The sequence below is a fragment of the Psammomys obesus genome, unplaced genomic scaffold, assembly GCF_907164565.1.
Source record: "Psammomys obesus unplaced genomic scaffold, mPsaObe1.curated_primary_1811, whole genome shotgun sequence".
NCBI lineage: Eukaryota > Metazoa > Chordata > Mammalia > Rodentia > Muridae > Psammomys > Psammomys obesus.
In genome coordinates, this window is record NW_026588752.1 from 6,119,062 (window position 1) to 6,138,607 (window position 19,546).

General features: G+C 46.6%; 1 protein-coding gene across 8 annotated transcripts in view; it reads right to left on the reverse strand.

Moving 5' to 3' along the window:
- Nucleotides 1-11,056: 11,056 nt before the first annotated feature.
- LOC129674689 (ATP-binding cassette sub-family A member 17-like) overlaps nt 11,057-19,546 on the reverse strand; it is a 75,456-nt gene continuing 66,966 nt past the window's right edge. For 6 of the 8 annotated variants that reach the window (XM_055604831.1, XM_055604829.1, XM_055604830.1 and 3 more), the window contains 5 exons: nt 13,857-14,044; nt 12,423-12,593; nt 11,987-12,177; nt 11,761-11,834; nt 11,057-11,319 (listed from right to left, as the gene is read on the reverse strand). In XM_055604831.1, the coding sequence (XP_055460806.1) occupies nt 11,080-11,319; nt 11,761-11,834; nt 11,987-12,177; nt 12,423-12,593; nt 13,857-14,044 (864 nt within the window). In that variant the 3' untranslated portion in view covers nt 11,057-11,079. Of the gene's footprint in view, nt 11,320-11,760; nt 11,835-11,986; nt 12,178-12,422; nt 12,594-13,856; nt 14,045-14,107; nt 14,486-19,546 lie in introns of those variants that run through there. The other 2 variants (XM_055604836.1, XM_055604834.1) reach the window with 2 other exon arrangements.

The window sequence follows — 19,546 nt, forward strand, 5'->3', positions numbered from 1 at the left end:
CCCGCGCCTGGGGCAAGTGCGCGGAGAGCCACACGCAGGCGCCGTCCCCACCCCCGCCCCGTTTTCAAACGCGCCCGGAGCTTCTACTGGTAGGACCGCGGGGGTACGCCCCCTGGATCACCAGCCTCTCCCGCCCCGCAGGCTCTGCGCGCCCGGGATTGGGTACACCAGGACGCAAATTCAAACGCTGGCTGTCTATTGGCTTACCCCTGGGCCGACCCGCCTTCTCCGCTGGGCGGGGGACCGGGGCCAAACTCAGCTGGCGCGGGCGGGCTACCCCTGAAAGCCCGCCCGGAGCCGGGGCCACGCTCCTCCCCGCGGGCTCCGCGGACCCTCGGGGAACCGGCCGTGGGTGTGCCCACGGTGCCACCTGTAACCACGGGCTCCCTGCGATTCGGGGTTCGCACCGCGCCAGGTAGCCACAGCACGTTCCGCTGAGCCGTCTGTTCCCTCGTGCCCTGGCAGTGAGCAGCGTCCTGTCCCGCCTCCTCGAGGGAAGAAAAGTTGTCTCTGGAGGGTGGGGAATCGGCCCAGCTTTCTCTTCTCCACACAGCTTAGGTCAGCCGTCGTGCTTTTCCAGCAGCCCGCGTGCTTGCTCACGGTGGGGTACCTGTCCGGTGCAGGAAGCTGGCTGTCAAGACCCCTGGTCGGTCTGCGGAAGTAAAGAGGGGATGGCTGGTGACAGCACAGAATATGAGCGAACCCCAGGGCAGGACCTGGGCTCTGCTCCCTTCCCTGCTGATTCACCTGCGGAATCCTCACCCGGCTCCTGTCTCTTTTCAGGAATGGAGCACTGTTTCTTATTTTGTTACTTTTTTGCCTTTCTCTTTTAGAACTTTATTACTTTGTTACCTTTTCCCCGGGGCTGAAGCCCCTGCTTTCAGTAGCACCTGGAAGGCATAACAAACAAACAAACAACAACAAATACGAAACGAAATCTAACAAAGAGCAAGCCCGCTGTCAATCACATCCGAATCTGTAACAAGATCACTGGCCCCCTGGTTACTCTACCTTGTTCGTTGTATCCTCAGTTTCTCTTATTTATTCCCAGGCAGTTTTTGATGGTTTTCATTAAGGGGATCCCAGTGTCAGCTGCCAACCTGACAGCTGCTTAGAAGCATCTGAGGGGGACTGAGTTGTGGGATTGCCCAGGTCAGACTGGTTTGCAGCCATGTTGGTGAGGGACTGGTGCGACTGATGATTGGGTGAGAGGGTTCAGCCTCTCGCTACCTTGTTGGCACCTATGGCAGGCAGGCCTAGGCTATAAAAGAAAGCTGTCTGAGCACCAGCCAGGGGACAAGCAAAGGAGCAAGCCAGCAAACACTGTTCCGTGATCGTGTGACCTAGAAGTGCAAGGCAAATAAATTACTTTTGGTTGTTGTTTGTTACAGCAATAGAAAGCAAACTAGAACACCCTATGTAGCCCAGGCTGACCTACAACTTGAGGTCTGTCCTGCTTCAGCTCCCTTAAGGCTGGAGTACAGTCATGCACCCCTTCATCTGGCCAACCAGATGTTCTCCTGGCTGTAGATCTGATCATGGCATGGCTTTGCCTCCTGGTCCCACTGTAGTGAATTTTGAACCCCTAGGGGTAACCTACACTAAGGGCTACACCTACAGAGTATGAGGTATACCCATTCCCCACTGAGTTTTGAGGGATGAGAGAACTCAGGAAGAGCCAGCTCTTGGGAGCTGAGGATTAAAGGGTCCAGTGTACTGTGGGGTACCAGATTAGGCACAGACCGCACACCCAAACACCAATTTCCAAGCACAAACCAAACACAAAAAGATCCTTTATTAAGCGAGGCGAAGTGGCTGGATCTGAGCTGGGCAGAAACTGCAGCAAATAGCTGGGTAAGTGTTAATTTTAAGAGGGAAAAAGAGGGCACACCTTCAATCCCAGCACTCAGGAGGCAGAGGTAGATGGTCCTCTGAGTTCAGGGGCTAGCCTGATCTACACAATTCCACGACCACTAGGGCTACACAGAGAAACCCTGTCTCGAAAAATCAGTCAACCAATCAATCAATAACTAAATGAAAAAGGGAACTAAGCACAGTGGCGCACACCTGTAATCCCAGCACTCTATGAGGCAGAGGCAAGTGGACTGCTGTGAGTTCAAGGCCAGCCTGGTCTACAAAATGAGTCCAGGACAGCCAAGGCTATGAAGAGAAACCTGTCCCTCCCTCACCCCGCCAAAGGAAAAAAGGGGAGTTCTGTGTTGGAGTGAGCTAGGATGTGTTAGTAAATTCCGATTGGGTATTTCAATTAGGTTAGTCAAAAGGCTGAATTTGGATACCTGGACCTTGTGTTTTGATTGTTGGACCTCAGTGATCAGTCTCAGGAACGAGTCAGTGGCCAAATAAGGGACTAGGCCTTGGGGACTAGCATTAGGAATTGGATGGTTTAGCAAGAGAGAGAGCTAGAGCCCCTCAAGGATTGCTCTTGGCTTAATAAAATACCAGCTGCAGGCCTGGGGGTGGATGAGGAAAGACTCAAGCATGGCAGGCTATAGGAGGAGAAGTATGCGAAGGCAAGCATTGCGGGGCCCCGAAGGACCTCACCCATTAGAGACAGAGGAGGCTGAGGGAAACACCAAGTGATGTAAAGCCCAGGAAGTTTCCCATTATGAAGGACCAAAAAGTATTGTGGAGTTCTACAGAACAGTCACCTGAAAAAAGATCAAGAAGCCATCTAATGCGGCAACCTGGTGTTGCCGTTGTGGGTAAGGGAGTGTGAGAAAGGTAAGCATGGCTGAGAAAGATCATCTGAATTCAGGGCGACTTCCACAGACAGGCTCTCTGGGAGACTACTTCTCGGGAAAGAAGACATTCTCCACATGACAGGTGTACACAGATACACCCTTCCGGGAACATGGCCACAGCGACTGTCTTAGCCAAGGATGTGTCTGATCCCCTGAGACAGTGCTAGTATCACCATAGCCTGATTGGGCCCCAATCCAGAGGCCGCTAGCTGCCGACTCAGCAGAGCTTTCGTGAGCTGTGGTGATTTAAATGAGAATGGCCTCCAAAGTCTCATGTGTGACTATTTTGCCCCCAGTTGGTGGAACTCTCTGGGGAGGGTTAGGAGACGGGTCTTGGAGGAGGTGTGTCACTGGGAGTGGGCTTTGAGGTTGCAAAAGCTCCTGACATTCCCAGTTTGCTCTCTCTGTTTCATGCTTACGGATGAAGATGTCAGTCAGTGTTCAACTGCTGCTCCTGTGCCATACCATGGCTGCCTGCTGCCTGCTCCCCACCGAGATGGACTCTAAGCCCCAAATTAAACACTTTCTTTTATAAATTGTCTTGGAGCCAGTCATGGTGGCTCACACCTGTAATCCCAGCACTGAGGGAATCAGGGGCAGGACAATCTCTGTGAGCTCGAGGCCAGCCTGGTCTAAAAAGCAAGTCCAGGACAGCCAGAGCTACACAGAGAAACCCTGTCTCAAAAAACCAAAATAAATAAATAAATAGTCTTGGTCATGGTGTCTTACCACCACAACAAAAAGATAACTAAGATAAGGCCCAAGAATCTACATTACTTTTTCTTTCGTTTGTTTTTTTGTTTTGTTTTGTTTTTTTTTTTTTAGGAGGGTGTTAGAAATTCAACCCTCAAACTAAACGTGATTGTGTCACTTAGTCAAGACCTTAACTCTCTGAAGAGAGTTAAGAGGTCTATCAAGATTTCTGAAGCCACCATTGCTCCTGTTACTAGTTGGGGATCCTGCTCTGGGAATTCTGCCAGAGTTTAATCCTGGCATAGAACACTGAGAAGCTGAATTATCTCTAGGTCTCAGTTTACAGACCTGAGAAATGAGACCATAAGGGTGTCCACCTCCCAGGGTGATGGAAGTCACATAGTTGTCCACCCTTGACATTTCCGGAGACAGGGAGAAGAAGAAATATTGCCCACCCATCTCAACAGTTAAGTACTGGAAACGGTGACTTACGTTAGCAAATGTATCAATAGGTTCTCCCCTCCCACCTTTGGAAAGAGAGCATCATCACAGCAGTGGTCCAGGGTTGGACTGAGAATTCGGCGTGCCATTACACGGGGAGCCCGCTCCAGGCCTAGTCCAAAGTCACCCATTTTCTCCCGTTCCTAGCTTCATCTTCCTTACCAGAGGGGTCTAGCTGCACCTGTGCATCTACCCGTCATTCTGCAGAAAGCAGACAGCCTTATGCCCCTCGGACCTCAGGGTACAGTGGCATGGTGGATCTGGGAGGAAGTATAGTGGATACTATACTTGATGCCGGAGGAGTCAGACAAGAGATGGGGCGGTCTCCTCAGCCCTGCTGACTATCTTGTCAAGGACATGGACATGTTGTGACCTTCTACTGTTGTGGGTCCAGGACACGTGGTCCTTGAAACTGAGCCTCTGTGTAGTATAATGAAATGACAAGGAGCATACAGACCTCCAGGCACAGAACCAGCATTGGATAGGGTAATGACTGGGGCTGTGTTAGCCACCACACCACCGAGTCTTTAAAAATGTTTATACACAGGTTTACCCCCTCCACTCCACTCCTAACTCCCTCCCTGCTCCTCCTGGAGCACCTTCTTCCCAATAGACCCCTCTCCTACTCTCATGTCTGGCTACACCCTCTTCCCCCAGCAGCCATTAACTGTCAACAGCCGCTCAGCTGGGGGCGAACCAGATACGGGGGGGGGCTTTAACCAGGAGGGTGTTCTTAAGCACTAAGCCCCCTCTCCGGTATCTTAACGCAGGCACTCAGAGCTATAAACTTCCCTCTACTCTCATTGTATCACATAATTTTCACATGTTGTGTTTCCATCCTCATCCAGTTCTAAGAATTTTTAAATTCTTGGTTTTGTCAAGGACTCACACAGTAGTGCGTCATTTAGTCTCCCTGAGTCTGTGTGTGTTTAGGGTCTCTCTGTTGTAGTCTTGTTTCACTGTAGTAGTCTTGCTCAGAGAAAACACAAGCGTTTCAGCTCTCCTGCATCTGGTAAGACTTGCTTTGTTGCTTAGTACGTGACCCCTTTTAGAGAAGGCTGCTGAGAAGAATGTCTGTTCTGCACTGCTTGAATGTTCTGAAGAAGTCTGTCAAGTCCGTTTTCTTTATGATGTCGTTTAGGCCAGATAGTTCAAGATGAGCTTTCAATTAGTGTAAGAAGAGCATAGAATTCACCCACTACCCTGGCCCTGCCTCTGCCTCCTTGAGTGCTGGGATTAAAGGCGCAGGCCACCATGCCCGGCAATGGTTTATTTCTTTTAATAATATTTTCTTTTATTTTCATGTGTATGAGTACTTGGTCTATGTGTATGTCTCTGAACATGTATGCCTGGTGCCCTCAGAGATCAGAAGAGAGTCAAATCCCTGGAACTGGATTATGGATAGTTGTGAGCCACCATGTCGGTGATGGGAACCAAAACCAGGTCTTCTGCAAGAACAGGGGCTCTTAACTGCTGAGTCATTTTTCCAGCCCCAGTTCATTCTTTCTTGCAGCCTTATGATTTTTTTTTCTCTGCAGCCTAAGAATTCCTTCACATACCTTTGTAATGGCTTTAATGATCATAAATTCCTTTAGCACATTTTCTACCAAGGAAAGTTTTTGTTTTTCCTTCAACTGTGGCAGATCGCTTTGCTGAGCAGAGGTGGGTCTGGATTATCTGTTCATGTCTTTCAGAATTTGATATACATCCTTTCCGGCCTTCCTGTGTTTTAGAGTTTTAGTTGTAGGTCATTGCCAATAGCCTTGCCTGAGAAAGAAAAACATTCTGTGACTAAGAGCACTCAGACCCTTGACACACTAAGTCAGAGGCAAAGGTTCTACAACTTTCTGCCTCAGGGTCCGGAAACGTGCTCTTTCTTAAGACACGTGGACTTGCAGGTCCTCATGTTTTTCTAGCCGTACTTCCTTGTCTTTTTTTTGTCTTTGTTCTCCCTGGTGATCTTTTAAGCAAAACATTCTATTCTTTGTAAACATGGTTTAATGATTTTTTTGTATTATGATTGTCATATTAGTTATTCCTAATAAAAGCTCAGTGTCAGAGGCATTCTGGATCCTTAGCATTTCTTGCATGCTCTTTGGGTCCCCAGCCTCCTGTGCTGAAAATTCACATTGCAGACTGAGTCTTATTTCATGCAGTGAACTCCAGTATGTATGGCAGTGAGTCTGCTGTTAACTATGAAAACTATGATGGGCTTGCCTTTATGTGTTTTGGTATTTCTATCTTACTGCTCTCAGTATGCTTTCTTTGCACTGTATTTACTGTTTTAATATGATGAAGGGAGGTTCTTTGCTTGGGTAGGGAGCTCCTGCTGGGTTGGTGTCTTAAATGCCTTTCTGTACCTCTGAGAAATTTTATTATGATCCTTTTGAAAATGTTTTCGGTGCCCTAAGAATGAGACTCTTATCCTTCCTTCATTGTTGTAAAATTTTTTCACAATTTTACAATTGTATCCTGGAATTCCTACTCACACCATCATTAGTATTTTTGATCTTGTTGGATCTGACCTTGTTTTCAAGTTCAGATATTTTGTCCTCTCTTTGACCTGTTGTAGGAATGAGTTTCCACAGAGCTTCTAGAGGAGGGGGCATTATGTATCATCTGAGTTTGCTTTCTATTGCTGTGGTAAAGACTATGACCAAAAGCAACTTGAGAAGGAAAGGATTTGTTTACTTGCCTTACGGGTTACAGTCCATCATGAAGGAAGTCAGGGATGAAGCTCAAGCAGGAAGCTGGAGCAGGAACTAAAGTCGGGACCACGGTGGATGCTGCCTCTTGGCTTGTTCTCCGTAGCTTGCTCAGCCTGCTTTCTTACACTGCCAGGGCTGTCGGTGCCTAGGGTGACATGACCCACAGCAGGTGGGCCCTCCCACAGCAACCTCTAATTCAGAAAGTACCAGGCAGACGTTGATGGAGACATTTTTTTTCATTTGAGGTTTCTCTTCCCAGGTAACCCCAGCTTGTATCAAGTTGACAAAAAAAAAAAAAAACAAAAAAAAAAAAACAACTAGCTAACATTTACTTAGTTAATTTTCTTCAGAGAGCTTTTTATTTGACTTATGTTTTTATTCCCAGCATTTCAGATTCTTTTCAGTATTTTTTCTTATTGAATTCCTAATTGATAACGTGTACCACTTTATGTCGTTAATCTGTTTGTGTTCCCAGTCAGGAGCATATTTTCTTTCTTTAAAAATGATGATGATGTGTGTACGTGCATTGCAACGTATGTATGTGAGGGCAAGTGTGTGCACACCATAGCGCATGGAAGCCAGAGTGTAACGTTCAAGAATTGGTTCTATGTTTCTACCATGTGGGCTCGATCCATGGATCCAATTCAGGTAACTTTTCTATGCGCTGAACCATTTTGCTAGACCTCTGTGAGCTTATTGTCTTCTTTGATTTCTTTGAACTATATGTTCAAAGAATACCATTACTGGACGCCATTAGTGCAGGATTAGTAGTCTGGAGATGAGTTATGTTGCTGTTGTTTCTTCATGTTTAGTGTGCTACCGCACTGGTGTTTCTGCAGCAGGGGTTATTTTGTTGCTTTTTAAAATATCACTTCTACTCCTCCACTGGAAACATTTGCCCTGTTCCAGAGTCTCTGATGTGGTGGAAACTAAGAAATCAGTTCATTAGTCCAGTGGCTCGGAGTGCCTGGTGTAATCTCTACATTATTCTCTGAGCAGAAGAGTAAGTGTGAGCGCAAACACAGCCAGAGGAAACCAGCACGGTGCAAGTGCGCAGTGAGCTCATTAACAGCAATGCCCCTTGGGATTTCAATAGTGACTGGAGCATTAACCACCTAGGATTGTATGGATGGTATTTTAGTAAGATTAGAAGAAGGAAGGATGTGTGGTGGGTGAGGATAGGGGGTGGATATTAGGTTGATTTTGAAAAGATAAAAAAAAATTGAGTTAGTAAAGTATCTGGGAGGGGAAGTTGGAATATTGTTAGAGTCCACAGATTGTAGGGACTATTAAAGCTATAGAAAGTTACCATTAGAGCTGGAGAGATGGCTCAGAGGTTAAGGGCACTGTCTGTTCTTCCTCAGGTCCTGAGTTCAATTCCCAGCAACCACATGGTGGTTCACAATCATCTATAATGAGATCAGGTGCCCTCTTCTGTCATGCAGGAGTACATGCAGGCAGAACACTGTATACATAAATAAATAGATCTTTAAAAAAAAAAAGAAATATACAATTAAAAAGTAAAAACAATGAAAGGAAAAGGCTGAAAGACATAGAATTAAGAAAGTATAGGAGATGTGGGTAGAAGTATCGTAAAAGCCGTCAAGGGAGCCAGAGGCAGAGGCAGGCAGATCCTGTGAATTTGAGGCCAGCCTGGGTAACATAGTTCAGGAGAGCCAGGGCTATGTAGAGAAAACCTGTTAGGGCAAAAAAAGGATAGTAAAGAGGCTGAGTGGAAAAAACAAAACAAAACATATAGAACAATCTCAAATTCTAACTGAGCCATATACAAATGAAAGAAAAGACATCATGACATATATGCCACGGCGGAGATTAAATAATTGTAAGACAGAAGAAAGTATGCTTAGGAAATGAATTGCTGGCATGTCTGCACTGAATCAAGAGGTGAGCGTCTCAGATCCCCTGGCTCTTGCAGACTCTGCTTAGTGATGCACGGAGGAGGGCTGGGTGCGGGCTCTTTGTCTCTGTAGCCTCTGTGCTCTGAGTGCTGGCATCTCCCTTGACCCTGCACTTCTCTTGAGGTCCAGGCTGTTCCTGCAGGTCCGGGGTGTGTGAGGAACAGCGGTGCTTCCCTTAAGTCTTCTTTCTGAAGCTCCCAAACAATTGTATTACAGTTTAAGAGAAAAGCTGCAGAGCAGGCGAGCTGTAAACATCTGAAGCTGCCCAGAGGAGGGAGGCGGAGAAGGCAAGACAGAAAGCTACAGAAAGCAGGCATCCACGTCACAGGAAGCAGCTGTGGGGCAAAAAGTGGAGTCGTGGGGCTTGGGCAACGTGAGGAGGTGCAAAGTGTTAGGGAAAGCATGCTTACAAAAGAGACGGGAAAAGGAAAGGTTATACTTTTCTGATTGAGAACATCAAGCTAGCTTACAAAGTTGCATGCCTGTGATTCTCTAAGCCCTTCACAGAGGGCTGATAGTCTGAGGAAGAAAAGTTTGTTATCTCACTAAAGAAATAATTATTCCTCCCATGGTGGTTTGAATGAGAATGGCCCCCACAATCTCATGTTTGAAAGCTCGGTCTCCATTTGGTGGAACTTTTTGGTAAGGATTAGGAGGTGTGGCCTTGTTGAAAGAGGTGTGTCACTGGAGGTGGGCTTTGGGGTCTCAAAAGACACACCATTCCAGTTACCTCTCTTTCTGCCTTATGGTTATGGATCTGACATAAGCTCTCAGGTGCTGCTCTAGCACCATGCCTGCCTGGGTGGTTGCAACTTGGTCAGGTTGATAGGTATTCTCCACCGATGAAATCGGCCAATTCAAGACAAAGTATATAAAGGTGGGTTTATTGGGGGCAGCTCTTGGGTGGGTTCACCTGTCCTAAGGAACTGGGCCAGGGAAGTCATCATGCTGAGGGAGACAGATAAGCAGAGGGCAGAAAGAGAAAGCTCAAGCACAGAGAGAGAGGGGAGAGGAGGGAGAGCCAGAATGTCTGGATTACATAGTGAAGAGCCTCTCGGGGAGAGGAAGCCCAGGCCCTGGGCTGGAAAGTTCAGTAGGGACTGAGGGGTGCTGGGAGAACCTGGAGGCCAGGTCCGATTTGGTGTATTAAATAGGCACCTCAGCTGCTTGTCCCGGGTCTGAATCCCAACACAGGCGACCTACCCTTGTCTAATTGAATTAACTTTTGTTTTGTTTTGAGACAGGGTTTCTCTGTGTAGCTCTGGCTGTCCTGGAACTTGCTCTGTAGACCAGGCTGGCCTCAAATTTAAAGATCAGCCTACCTCTGCCTCCCAAGTGCTGGGCTGGGGTTGAAGGTCTGTGCCACGGTGCCCTGGGCAGAATTAACTCTTTAGGAAGGAGACCGTTATGTTGTAGTGCAGGCAATTCACCTGGCCTGCCCTTAGGGGCCCTTAGGGTATTCTGTCACCTCTGTCCTGTGTCATTGCCTGTGCCACCCCTCCCCCACCCCACCCCCACTCTGCCCCCACCTCGTCCATCATCTCTCTCTAGTCTCCTCTCTCCCTGTTCTTTCTGAATGTTTCCCTCCCTACTCTGTGTTGTCTCTTTCTTCTACGCTCCCCCCCCCCCGCCATGGCTCAATAAATCTGTAGCAGCACGTGTAATTTGATATCATAACAGAGACAATGGCATGTTTCCACTCAGAGATAATTTCTTTTTCTTTTTCTTTTTTTCTTTCTTTCTTTCTCTTCTTTCTTTCTCTCTTTCTTTCTTTCTCTCTCTTTCTTTCTTTCTTTCTTTCTTTTTCTTTCTTTCTTTCTCAAGACAGGGTTTCTCTGTGTAACCTTCGGCTGTCCTCGGACTCACTCTGTAGGCCAGGCCTGCCTTGAACTCACAGAGATACACCCACCTCTGCCTCCTGAGTGCTGGGATTATAGGCATGTGCCACTGCACTCAGCTTGGTGATAGCTTTCCTTTAATGGGCCTTCAATATAACTGTATAATTCCCCCCACCCCAAGGGGTAACTATAACATCATTTAGGAGATGGGCTGGAGTTGGAGAATAAATATACACCCCACCCAATCTCACAGTTTCTGGTTTTTCTCCAGAAAGCTTGACTTGGCCAAAGTAATGTTAATTCCAGAGTACTCAAATGTGGCATCTACTTCTCAGTTCTTCCATGTGCTCTCCTGTAGTGATCTCTCCTAGCTCACTAAGTTCCTACAGCCAGCCTTGATGAGCCACTGCCATCTGATGGAACTCTGAGGCATGCAGTTCCACTGACATGCACCCGTGTTCTGTGCCAGGCCTCCTTACCACTTGTGCCACTTCACCCTATGAATGCAATTTGAGGTGATCCCTGTTTTTAGCTTACTGGGCTGCGGGCTATCCTTGCAGCCATGGCAGGTGTGATGGTAACTCTCACTTGTCAGCCTGATGAGATTTAGAATCATCACTCAAGAGAGACAGGCCTCTGAACATGCTTAGGATCTTTATTACAGAAGGACAGGCTCTGAGGAAAGTGGAGAGGGAGGAGGCATGGGAGGCTGAACTGCGATAGGCTTGGCATGAGAGGGTGATAAGCTGGATAGGACAGCTTGCCCTTGCTGGAATGTTGCTCTAATGGAGAACTTGCTGCGGGTGAAGCTCAGGAAGATGTCCTCCAGAGAGACCTGGTTGATGGTGTAGTCTTCCAACATGTAATCCTTCTTGGCTTGTTCCATAATGCCAAACACCTGTAGAAAAGGGACACCAGCTGCTGCAGATAAGTCCACCCCTGGGTGATGTGGCGTACACAGGGACAGGTGGTGCGGGGAAAGTGCAGAGAAGGCCGCCCTCTGAGAGCTTGTGACAAAATTCTGGTCTCAGCTGCTGCGGCGCACCTCCAGAGGAGTCAACACTGTGGGACTCAGCTGTCTGCTCTTGTGGTAGGAATGGTGCCGGGAAGGCAGGTTTCCAGCTCCATCTCTGGCTTGCTAGGGGACCCTGGGCATGTGGCTCCTCTCTAGGCCTGCTCCCTGTTCTCTGAAATCTGGGGATGGGAGGAGCTAACCTCTGAGGCTCCTCCCAGCTCGTACATTATGCTTTGTGACTTTTACACACATACTTCCATGGTGTTAGCTGAGGACACGTGAATGCTGTCTTTAGAGAGTGGCTGAAATGCGAGGAGCACTCACCTGTGACCAGCTGAGGTTTCGGCCAGGCAGATGGTATTGAACCAGGCCTTGGTGCTCATCTTCCAAAGTGCTGCCTGTACAAAACAGATAGTGTTTCTGTTAAGGATGGACTGAGAGGCTATAGAAAGGGCAGCCTGAGCACACAGAATCCATAGGGACAGTCTTGTGTAGCAGCTAACAGGTCCAGGCAGGTGGAGCCTGGGCCCCATCCAGCACCATCACTCACCCAGGAAGGTCAGATCCACAAATGCCTTAAACTTCTTTAGCACCTCCTGTTGCCATTCCTTCTGGACCTTGGCCTGCAGGGAGTAGCCGCTGCCAAAATTGTTCTTGAGGTGTTGCGGGCTGCCCAGGCACTTGAACTGGCCCTGTACCATGATGGCCAGCCGGGTACATAAGGCTTCACACTCCTCCATACTGCGGAAAAGGTAGAGGCCTGAGACAGGAGGCTGATGCCCACCCTCAATGTCAAAGGCTTGTGCAGAGAGGAGGGTATCTGCCCAGACCGGGACATTCCTGGTCCCCCACGCTGAGTGTACCACATGCAGAGCCTGGGAAATGTCCTGGCAGACTCTGTGTTAGGTGCTGCCATATCTTCTCACCTGGCCCCACCCCAGCCACCCATTCTGGGTCTTCCACTGACCCAGAGGGCCAAGCTCTACCTGTGGGAGGTGATGACAATGGCCTTGCCAGACTCACGGGCCTGGGCTACAGTGTCCCAGAGTAGGCGCCGGGCCACGGGGTCCATGCCAGTGGATGGTTCATCCAGGAAGATGACTGCTGGCTCTCCGATGAGGGCAATGCCGGTGCTCAGCTTGCGCTTGTTACCACCGCTGGGGGTGGACGGGACAAAGGTGAGAACATGGAGAACGTAATTGTAATCTCCCGTGCTGACGTCTACTTGTTCAGCACCCAGCTCCTCCCTTCTCTGAGCTGCTTCACAAAACAACCTCGCCATCTTCACTCAGGTTGAACTGTGACTTGGTTTTTCCACTGAGGGTCTAAACAGCCCTAGATGCCCAGGTTGAGCATGTGGTCATGAGATTCAAGAGCCTCTGTGAATGCTGGGGCAGAGCACCACCATCTGAGAGTAAGGGTATAGGGCCATTTTAGTCAGCTGTTTTTCCCAAGATGCTTGCTGCAGAATCCAAGCTGGCCTTGAATTCTCCATCCTCCCAACACGGCCTCTCAAGAAGCACTGGGATTACAGGTGCACAGTACCACACTGGCTTTATTTATTTATTTTCTTATTTTATTTGTAAGTTTATGTGTATGTGTCTGTGCCTGCATGGGGGTACTCATAGAGGCCAGAGGGTATCAGAGCATCTAGAAACTGGAGTTACAAGTGGTTGTGAGCTGCTTTCTGGGGTGCTGGGAGCTAAAACTTGTTCCTCTGGGAGAGCAGTAAGCACTCTTAACTGCTGAGCCATCTTTCCAGCTCCCATTAAACTCACATAGTATTTACTGGGTGCAAGCTTCCATTCTAATCTTTTTAAATATAAATTTGTTTGATCCTCAAAATAGGCAAGGAAATATGAAAAGCTGCCTAAGACTAAAGCCAACAGATTGGAGGAGGAGCAAGGACTCTATCTGAATCCATTCAAACAGAGTCAGAGGCCTCTCTTCACTTTCCAAAGATGGAGTACTGACAGGCACCTATCTACAATGGCACAGGGTACAACCTGAGGGGAGGAGAGTCTATGAATTTGGGCTCTCAGTAGCTTGCTTTGATTAATCTAATCTGAGTTAGGGTTTGCTGGCAACAGTGACAAACTACCTCAGACTCTTTGGGAGACATATCAGGATGAGGTAACTATGGGTTTAATATGAAAACCTACCCTACCCAAAATATAAAGCTTGACAAGAAGCAGCAGACACGAAGATCTACCTCGTTGTTATAATCTCACATGATAACATATATTTGTTCTCAGCCACAAAGCCTGCCTCTGTCTTGGGATAGAGGACAGCTCTCTCCACCCCCATCTCCAGTAGCATGGATGGCAGGGATCTTCCATGCCTGCACTGCCAGGTACTGAGAAGGACTGGGATTATCTTGCAAACGGAGGTGGGAAGGGTGAGGGATACCCAGAGCTCACCTATACGTCTTTACTAGCTTGTCTGCGTACAAGCGCATGAGTAAGTCCTCAAGGACCTGGTCTACACAGGCTTTAATGTGTCGCTCAGGGATGCCCCGGATACGGGCATACATGACAAGCATCTCTCTTCCTGTCATGAAGTTCAGCAGGGCATCAAATTCAGGACAGAAGCCAATCCACTGCCGCACCTGAGTTACAACAGCCCAAGATGAAGACACACCAGAGTGAAGCTCCGTTGTCTGTGGTTTCCCCATATCTCCAACTCGGCAGTTCCTGGACTCTCCCTTTGCCTTGGCCTGTGTCTCAGTTCAGCTCTACTATAGGAACAGCCATGCAGCATGAGGGAGCCATCAGTGGGATGACTGGGGAGTGAGAATTCTGTAATTTTGGTATCTTTAAGAAAACGCAGAAGTGTTATGGGACTATGTTTTCATTTTAATCGCAGGTGACTGTGGTTTGCCTTGTGCTCTAGCAGGGATGTGATTTTTGTCACTGGAGATCGTTTCTGCAATTGTGTGATGTGTGGAATTCTGAGGACTTTTCAGAGTATACATAAATGCTAGGGCCTCAGAGGTGGGGTGGGTTGCTGGTTGATTGTTGGTTGCTGTTTGTGGAGGTTTGTTAAGTAGCTGTGCACAAAGAGAAAACAACAAGAAGAAATTAGATATCCTGATGGTGAAGATCAAAATCACCCCAAGGAACTTGATGCCCCTAGTCAATAGGAAATAGTCTAACAGGAATGTTGCTCCCTTTCCTCGCTATTATTTTTTTATTTAGTATTAGGGGTTTGAAAGAGTGGAAGAAAACGGGTGGAGAAGGGTAGAAGAAAGAAGAACCCACAAAATAGCAAATGCCAGCTACATCTTAGGTTATAGCCCTTGCTGATGGTGTTGTTGGTGAATAGGCTTCTAAAGGATGGAGGAAGAAGAGTGTGGCTTGTTTCCTTCTCCTGCCCACATATCCTGAAAACAGAAGCAATCCACCCCCATTGTAAGAGTCAGAAAAATCTTGTGCTGGGGTTACAGAGGTGCACCACAGCGTCCGACTATTTTTCCTTTTTTTTTTTTTAAATTAAATTTTCTTCATCATCATTATCATCATCATCGTCATTATCATACAATGTGTGTATGTGTAGAGGGGGGAATGGGTGCGTGCATGCCAGGGTTCATAACTGGAGACCAGAGGACAACATTGTAGAGCTGCCTGCTTCCTTACACCTTCAGATGGGTTTTGGAGATGAAACTCAGGCTTTTGCAGCAAGTGCCTTTACACACTGAACTATCTCACTGGCCCTAGCGTTTCCCCTTTAGACATATTTTCTTTTATATATGTAATCTGTAAATAGATTTTCTATATGGAATGTTTACATAAAGGTCATTGGAGTCCCTGCCAGTGGCAGGGTCTGATGGGTATGCAGGGTTCTGTGCTAATTCAGGGTCCTACACAGACATGTTCTCCCAGAACAAGACTGTGTGTATGATGTTTGTCAAATGACATTATTCCATGTTTATCATTGTTTAATGTGCTCTTCTAGCTGCTGGATGTTACATTCTATAGATCTTCCTGTGTTGCCACATACAGCCCTATTCCTAACTCAGTTTAGCTGCTACATACCCAAAAAAATGGCTTTCAGTTTGTTTGGTGTTTTTTTTTATTTATTTGTTTATTTTGTTTTGTTTTGAGACAGGGTTTCCTCTGTGTAGCCTTTGCTATCCTGGACTCACTTTGTAGACCAGGCTGGCCTTGAACTCACAGAGATCTGCCTGCCTCTGCTTCTTGAGTGCTGGGATTACAGGCAGGCGCCACTGTGCCCGGCTTCCAGAAAATATTTCCAAATTATTTTAAAATTAATTAAATTTGCTCTTTGATAATTCCATATGTGTATACAATGCAGTCTAATTACTCCTACCCTTGACTTCCCTGACTGCTGTCAACTCCAGCTTCTCACATTCAGGCCTTTTGTTTTGTTTTGCGACACACAGAGTTTAACCAAGGCTGTCTGTGTAAACATGGGTTTAGAATTATGCATTGGAACTTGCTGGGCTCACTAATAGTACTCAGCAGAAAACTTGCCCTCCCCCAGAATCTTTTGATAGCAAAGAGTTCAGCAGGGGTGGGTAAGGCCGGGGAGCTTTCTTAGTTTGCCCCTAGAAAATAAATAAGTTGGGGATGTTTAGGCATATTTGAGTTGCCTCTGTGTTTTGTTAATAAACGTAGAGGTCGCCACACTGATTGGTGCCTGTGTTCACTCTCCTGTCATAGACGTTAAAATCAGGTGATACAATTTTTGAAAAATAACCAGCGTTGCTTTCCTCCATCCCACACAGAGGCTGAGGCTGCCCCAGGGACGGAGGTGATGGGGACAGGCCAATAAAGCCACCAGACCCGGGTGTCTGTCAAGAGAAAGAATGTCTGCGGAGGCCTCCCACACCAAGGGGATCAGTTCCAGGTGAACTGGAAGACAGATGTCTGCAGATCTGAGGCAACTGCCGGGAAGAAAGACAATTGGATGAATGGGATTGTCAGACATTCCACAATTAAGTATAGAGGCTTGGGTGGACTGCCTTTTCCAATTTATATTTTTAAGGTTTTATTTATTTATTTTACGTCTATGAGTGCTCTATCTGCATTTATACCTACATGCCAGAAGAGGGCATCAGTTCCCAGTGTAGACGGTTGTGAGCCACCATGTGGTTGCTGGGAATTGAACTCAGGACCTCTAGAAGAGCAGACAGTACTCTTACCCGCTGAGCCATCACTCCAGCCCCCAATTTACCTTAATATTTCTTTTACTTTTAATTTGTTAAGTGCTTGCTTGTTTGGAGACAGGTCTCATTGTTTAGTCTAAACTGTCCTGGAATTTACTATGTGACCCGGATTAGTCTTGAACTCACGAACCTCCTCCTGAGTGCTCGACCACAGACACACAGTACCAGGCCAAGCCCGTGCTGGGAACTTCCTCCCACAAGCTGCTTTTTGTCAGGGTATTTATTACAGCAACAGAGGTGAAACCAGAACAGCTCCATTTCCTTTTATGGCTAATAAATACTGTACTGCTTTCTAAACTCTCATGCTTATTTGTCAGTTGATGGACATTTAGGTTGTTTCCATTTTGGCTACTATGAGTAATGTTTCTATGAATACTCTTGTAGATATTTTTTCAGTTGTATGGAGTCCCTCAAATGCTTAACATTTTTATTATCTTCTATGATTACTTTAATCATTTAATTGAAAGAAGTAATTAACCTTTTAATTTACATAATTTGTTATCTATTTATTTAAAAAATTTTAAGATTTATTTATTATGTATACAATGTTCTACCAGTATGTACACCTGCAGGCCAGAAGAGGGCATCAGATCTCATTATAGATGGTTGGGAGCCACTATGTGGTTGCTGGGAAATGAACTCAGGACCTCTGGAAGAGCAGCCAGTACTCTTAACCACTGAGCCATCTATCTCTCCAGCCCTTAAAAATGTTTTTTTCTTTAATATTTATTTATATTATTTAAAATTTGAAATGTTTGTTTTTTGGTTTGGGGAGGTTATTTATTTATTTATTGGTTTTTCAAGACAGGGTTTCTCTGTGTAACCTAGGCTGTCCTGGAACTTGCTCTGTAGACCAGGCTGGACTCAAACTCCCAGAGATCCACCTGCCTCTGCCTCCTGAGTGCTGGGATCACAGGCGTGCACCACCACTACCTGCTATTACTCTTCTACGTTATGTCTGTGCACCACATGGGTGCGGTGCCTGCAGAAGCCAGTGGAGTTTTAGGTGTCTCTGAACCACCATGGAGGCGCTGGGAATGAACCTGGGTCCTGCGGAAGAACATCTAGTGCTCTCAACTGCAGAGCCGTCTCTCCATACCTAGATTCACATTTTTCCTGCCTACGTCTCTGCCTGGGTGTGTGTATGTGTACCACATGCATGCAGGTGCCTGTGAAGGCCGGTAAAGAGCTGATTCCAGTGGAACTGGAGTTACAGGTGGTTGTGAGCTTCCATGTGGGTGCTAGGAGCTAAAGGGGTCCTCTCCGAGAGCAGCAAGGACTCTTAACAGCTAAGCCATCTCCCCAGTGCTGTTTTTTTATTTGTTTATTTTTGAGACTTGGTAGCCCCGGCTGGTCTATAACTTGCTTTGTTGACCAGACTGATTAGAACTTGTGGAGATCTTAAGCCTGTGCCTCCTAGTGTTGGGACTGTAAGTGTGTGCCACCACATCCAGCCAGAGTCTCTTTTTGTTCACTGTGGGTATTAGTATATGTGGGTTTGAATCTACCATATTATTCAGTGCTATCTATCAATCATCCAACATCCATGAGGGAGTGATGTGAAAGACTGGACACTGTGAGTGGGCAGAAAGGAGGCTAACGGAGGGTTCAAAGGTAGTGGGATAAGCTGGGCGTGGTGGTGCACATCTTTAACACAGCACTTAGGGAGGCAGAGGCAGGCAGATCGCTGAGAGTTTGAGGACAGCCTGATCTACAAAGCTAGTCCAAGGCTACACAGAGAAACGTTGTCTCAAAAAACCAAACCAAACTAACCAACCAACCCACCCAAAACAAAAATAGATGAATATACATGATAAAACCATAAAAAGGGCTGTTTATATGGAAGAAGGGGATGAGAGAGGGCAAGGGAGAAAATAAAAACCAATAAAAATAAAAGTATAGATATACATATACATATATATACTTTTCACAGTGAAACCAATTACTTGTGTACCAAATAAAAACAGTAATAAAGACTGAGCTGGGTATGGTGGCACACAGCTGTCATCCTGGCATTGGAGAGGTAGAGGCAAAAGGACCTCAAAAATATTAATAAAAACAAGAGAATTTTTCTCTTATGTTTCAAGAAGGTTTCTTTTCTTTTTCTCTATGGGGAGAACAAAGATTTGCTCCTATTTGCTGTGTGAACCCGACAGAGCTCCTAGAAGTAAAATCCACAAGGGCACAGGGTCTGATCTTTTGGACTTGTCTCTGCAGACCACCGAACAACTCAACAACTATGGAATATATTTTCCTGCTAGAAGCACTGATTTCTGTGGAGATTCTACTTTGGAGAGTTTATGAGTGAGGGTCCGAATAATAGACTTCATCTTGAAGAGAAATAAAGGAAATGCTTCAGCAATCTTTGAAAGAGGTGAAAGGATACTGGGAAAGCTATGTTGTCACGGAGAAAATGAGCAAACTGAAAACAGTCTCAGCCAAAGTTTCCTAGTTAGGGGGAGGGGACCCAGAATCTGCTTCCAAAATATCATTTTCCCTTTGCCTCATATTACTCAGGACTCGTCCTTCAAGTGTAGGCTGTTCAATAAGACCCCTCTCCCCCTGTCCAAAATCTAGAAGCGATGTCCAAACTGACAGATGAACAATTTGCAACACAGAAATGCAGGAAAGATGAAAAAGGAAGGCAGCTTGACTCTTCAAAAAGATCATATCCTGGAGTTGCAGAGGTGGTTTGGTGATTGAGAGCCTTGGCTGCTCTTCCTGAGGACCAGACTTCATTCCCAATAGCACACAACAACTTCTAACTGTCTGCAACTCTGTCCTAGGGGACCCAATGCCCTCTTCTGACTCCCTTGGGCACCAGGCATGCATGAGGTCCACAGATATGCATGCAGGCAAAACCCCCATGCATAAAGATAAATATTGATTAATTTTAAAAAGATCATAACTCAACTCAAAGAT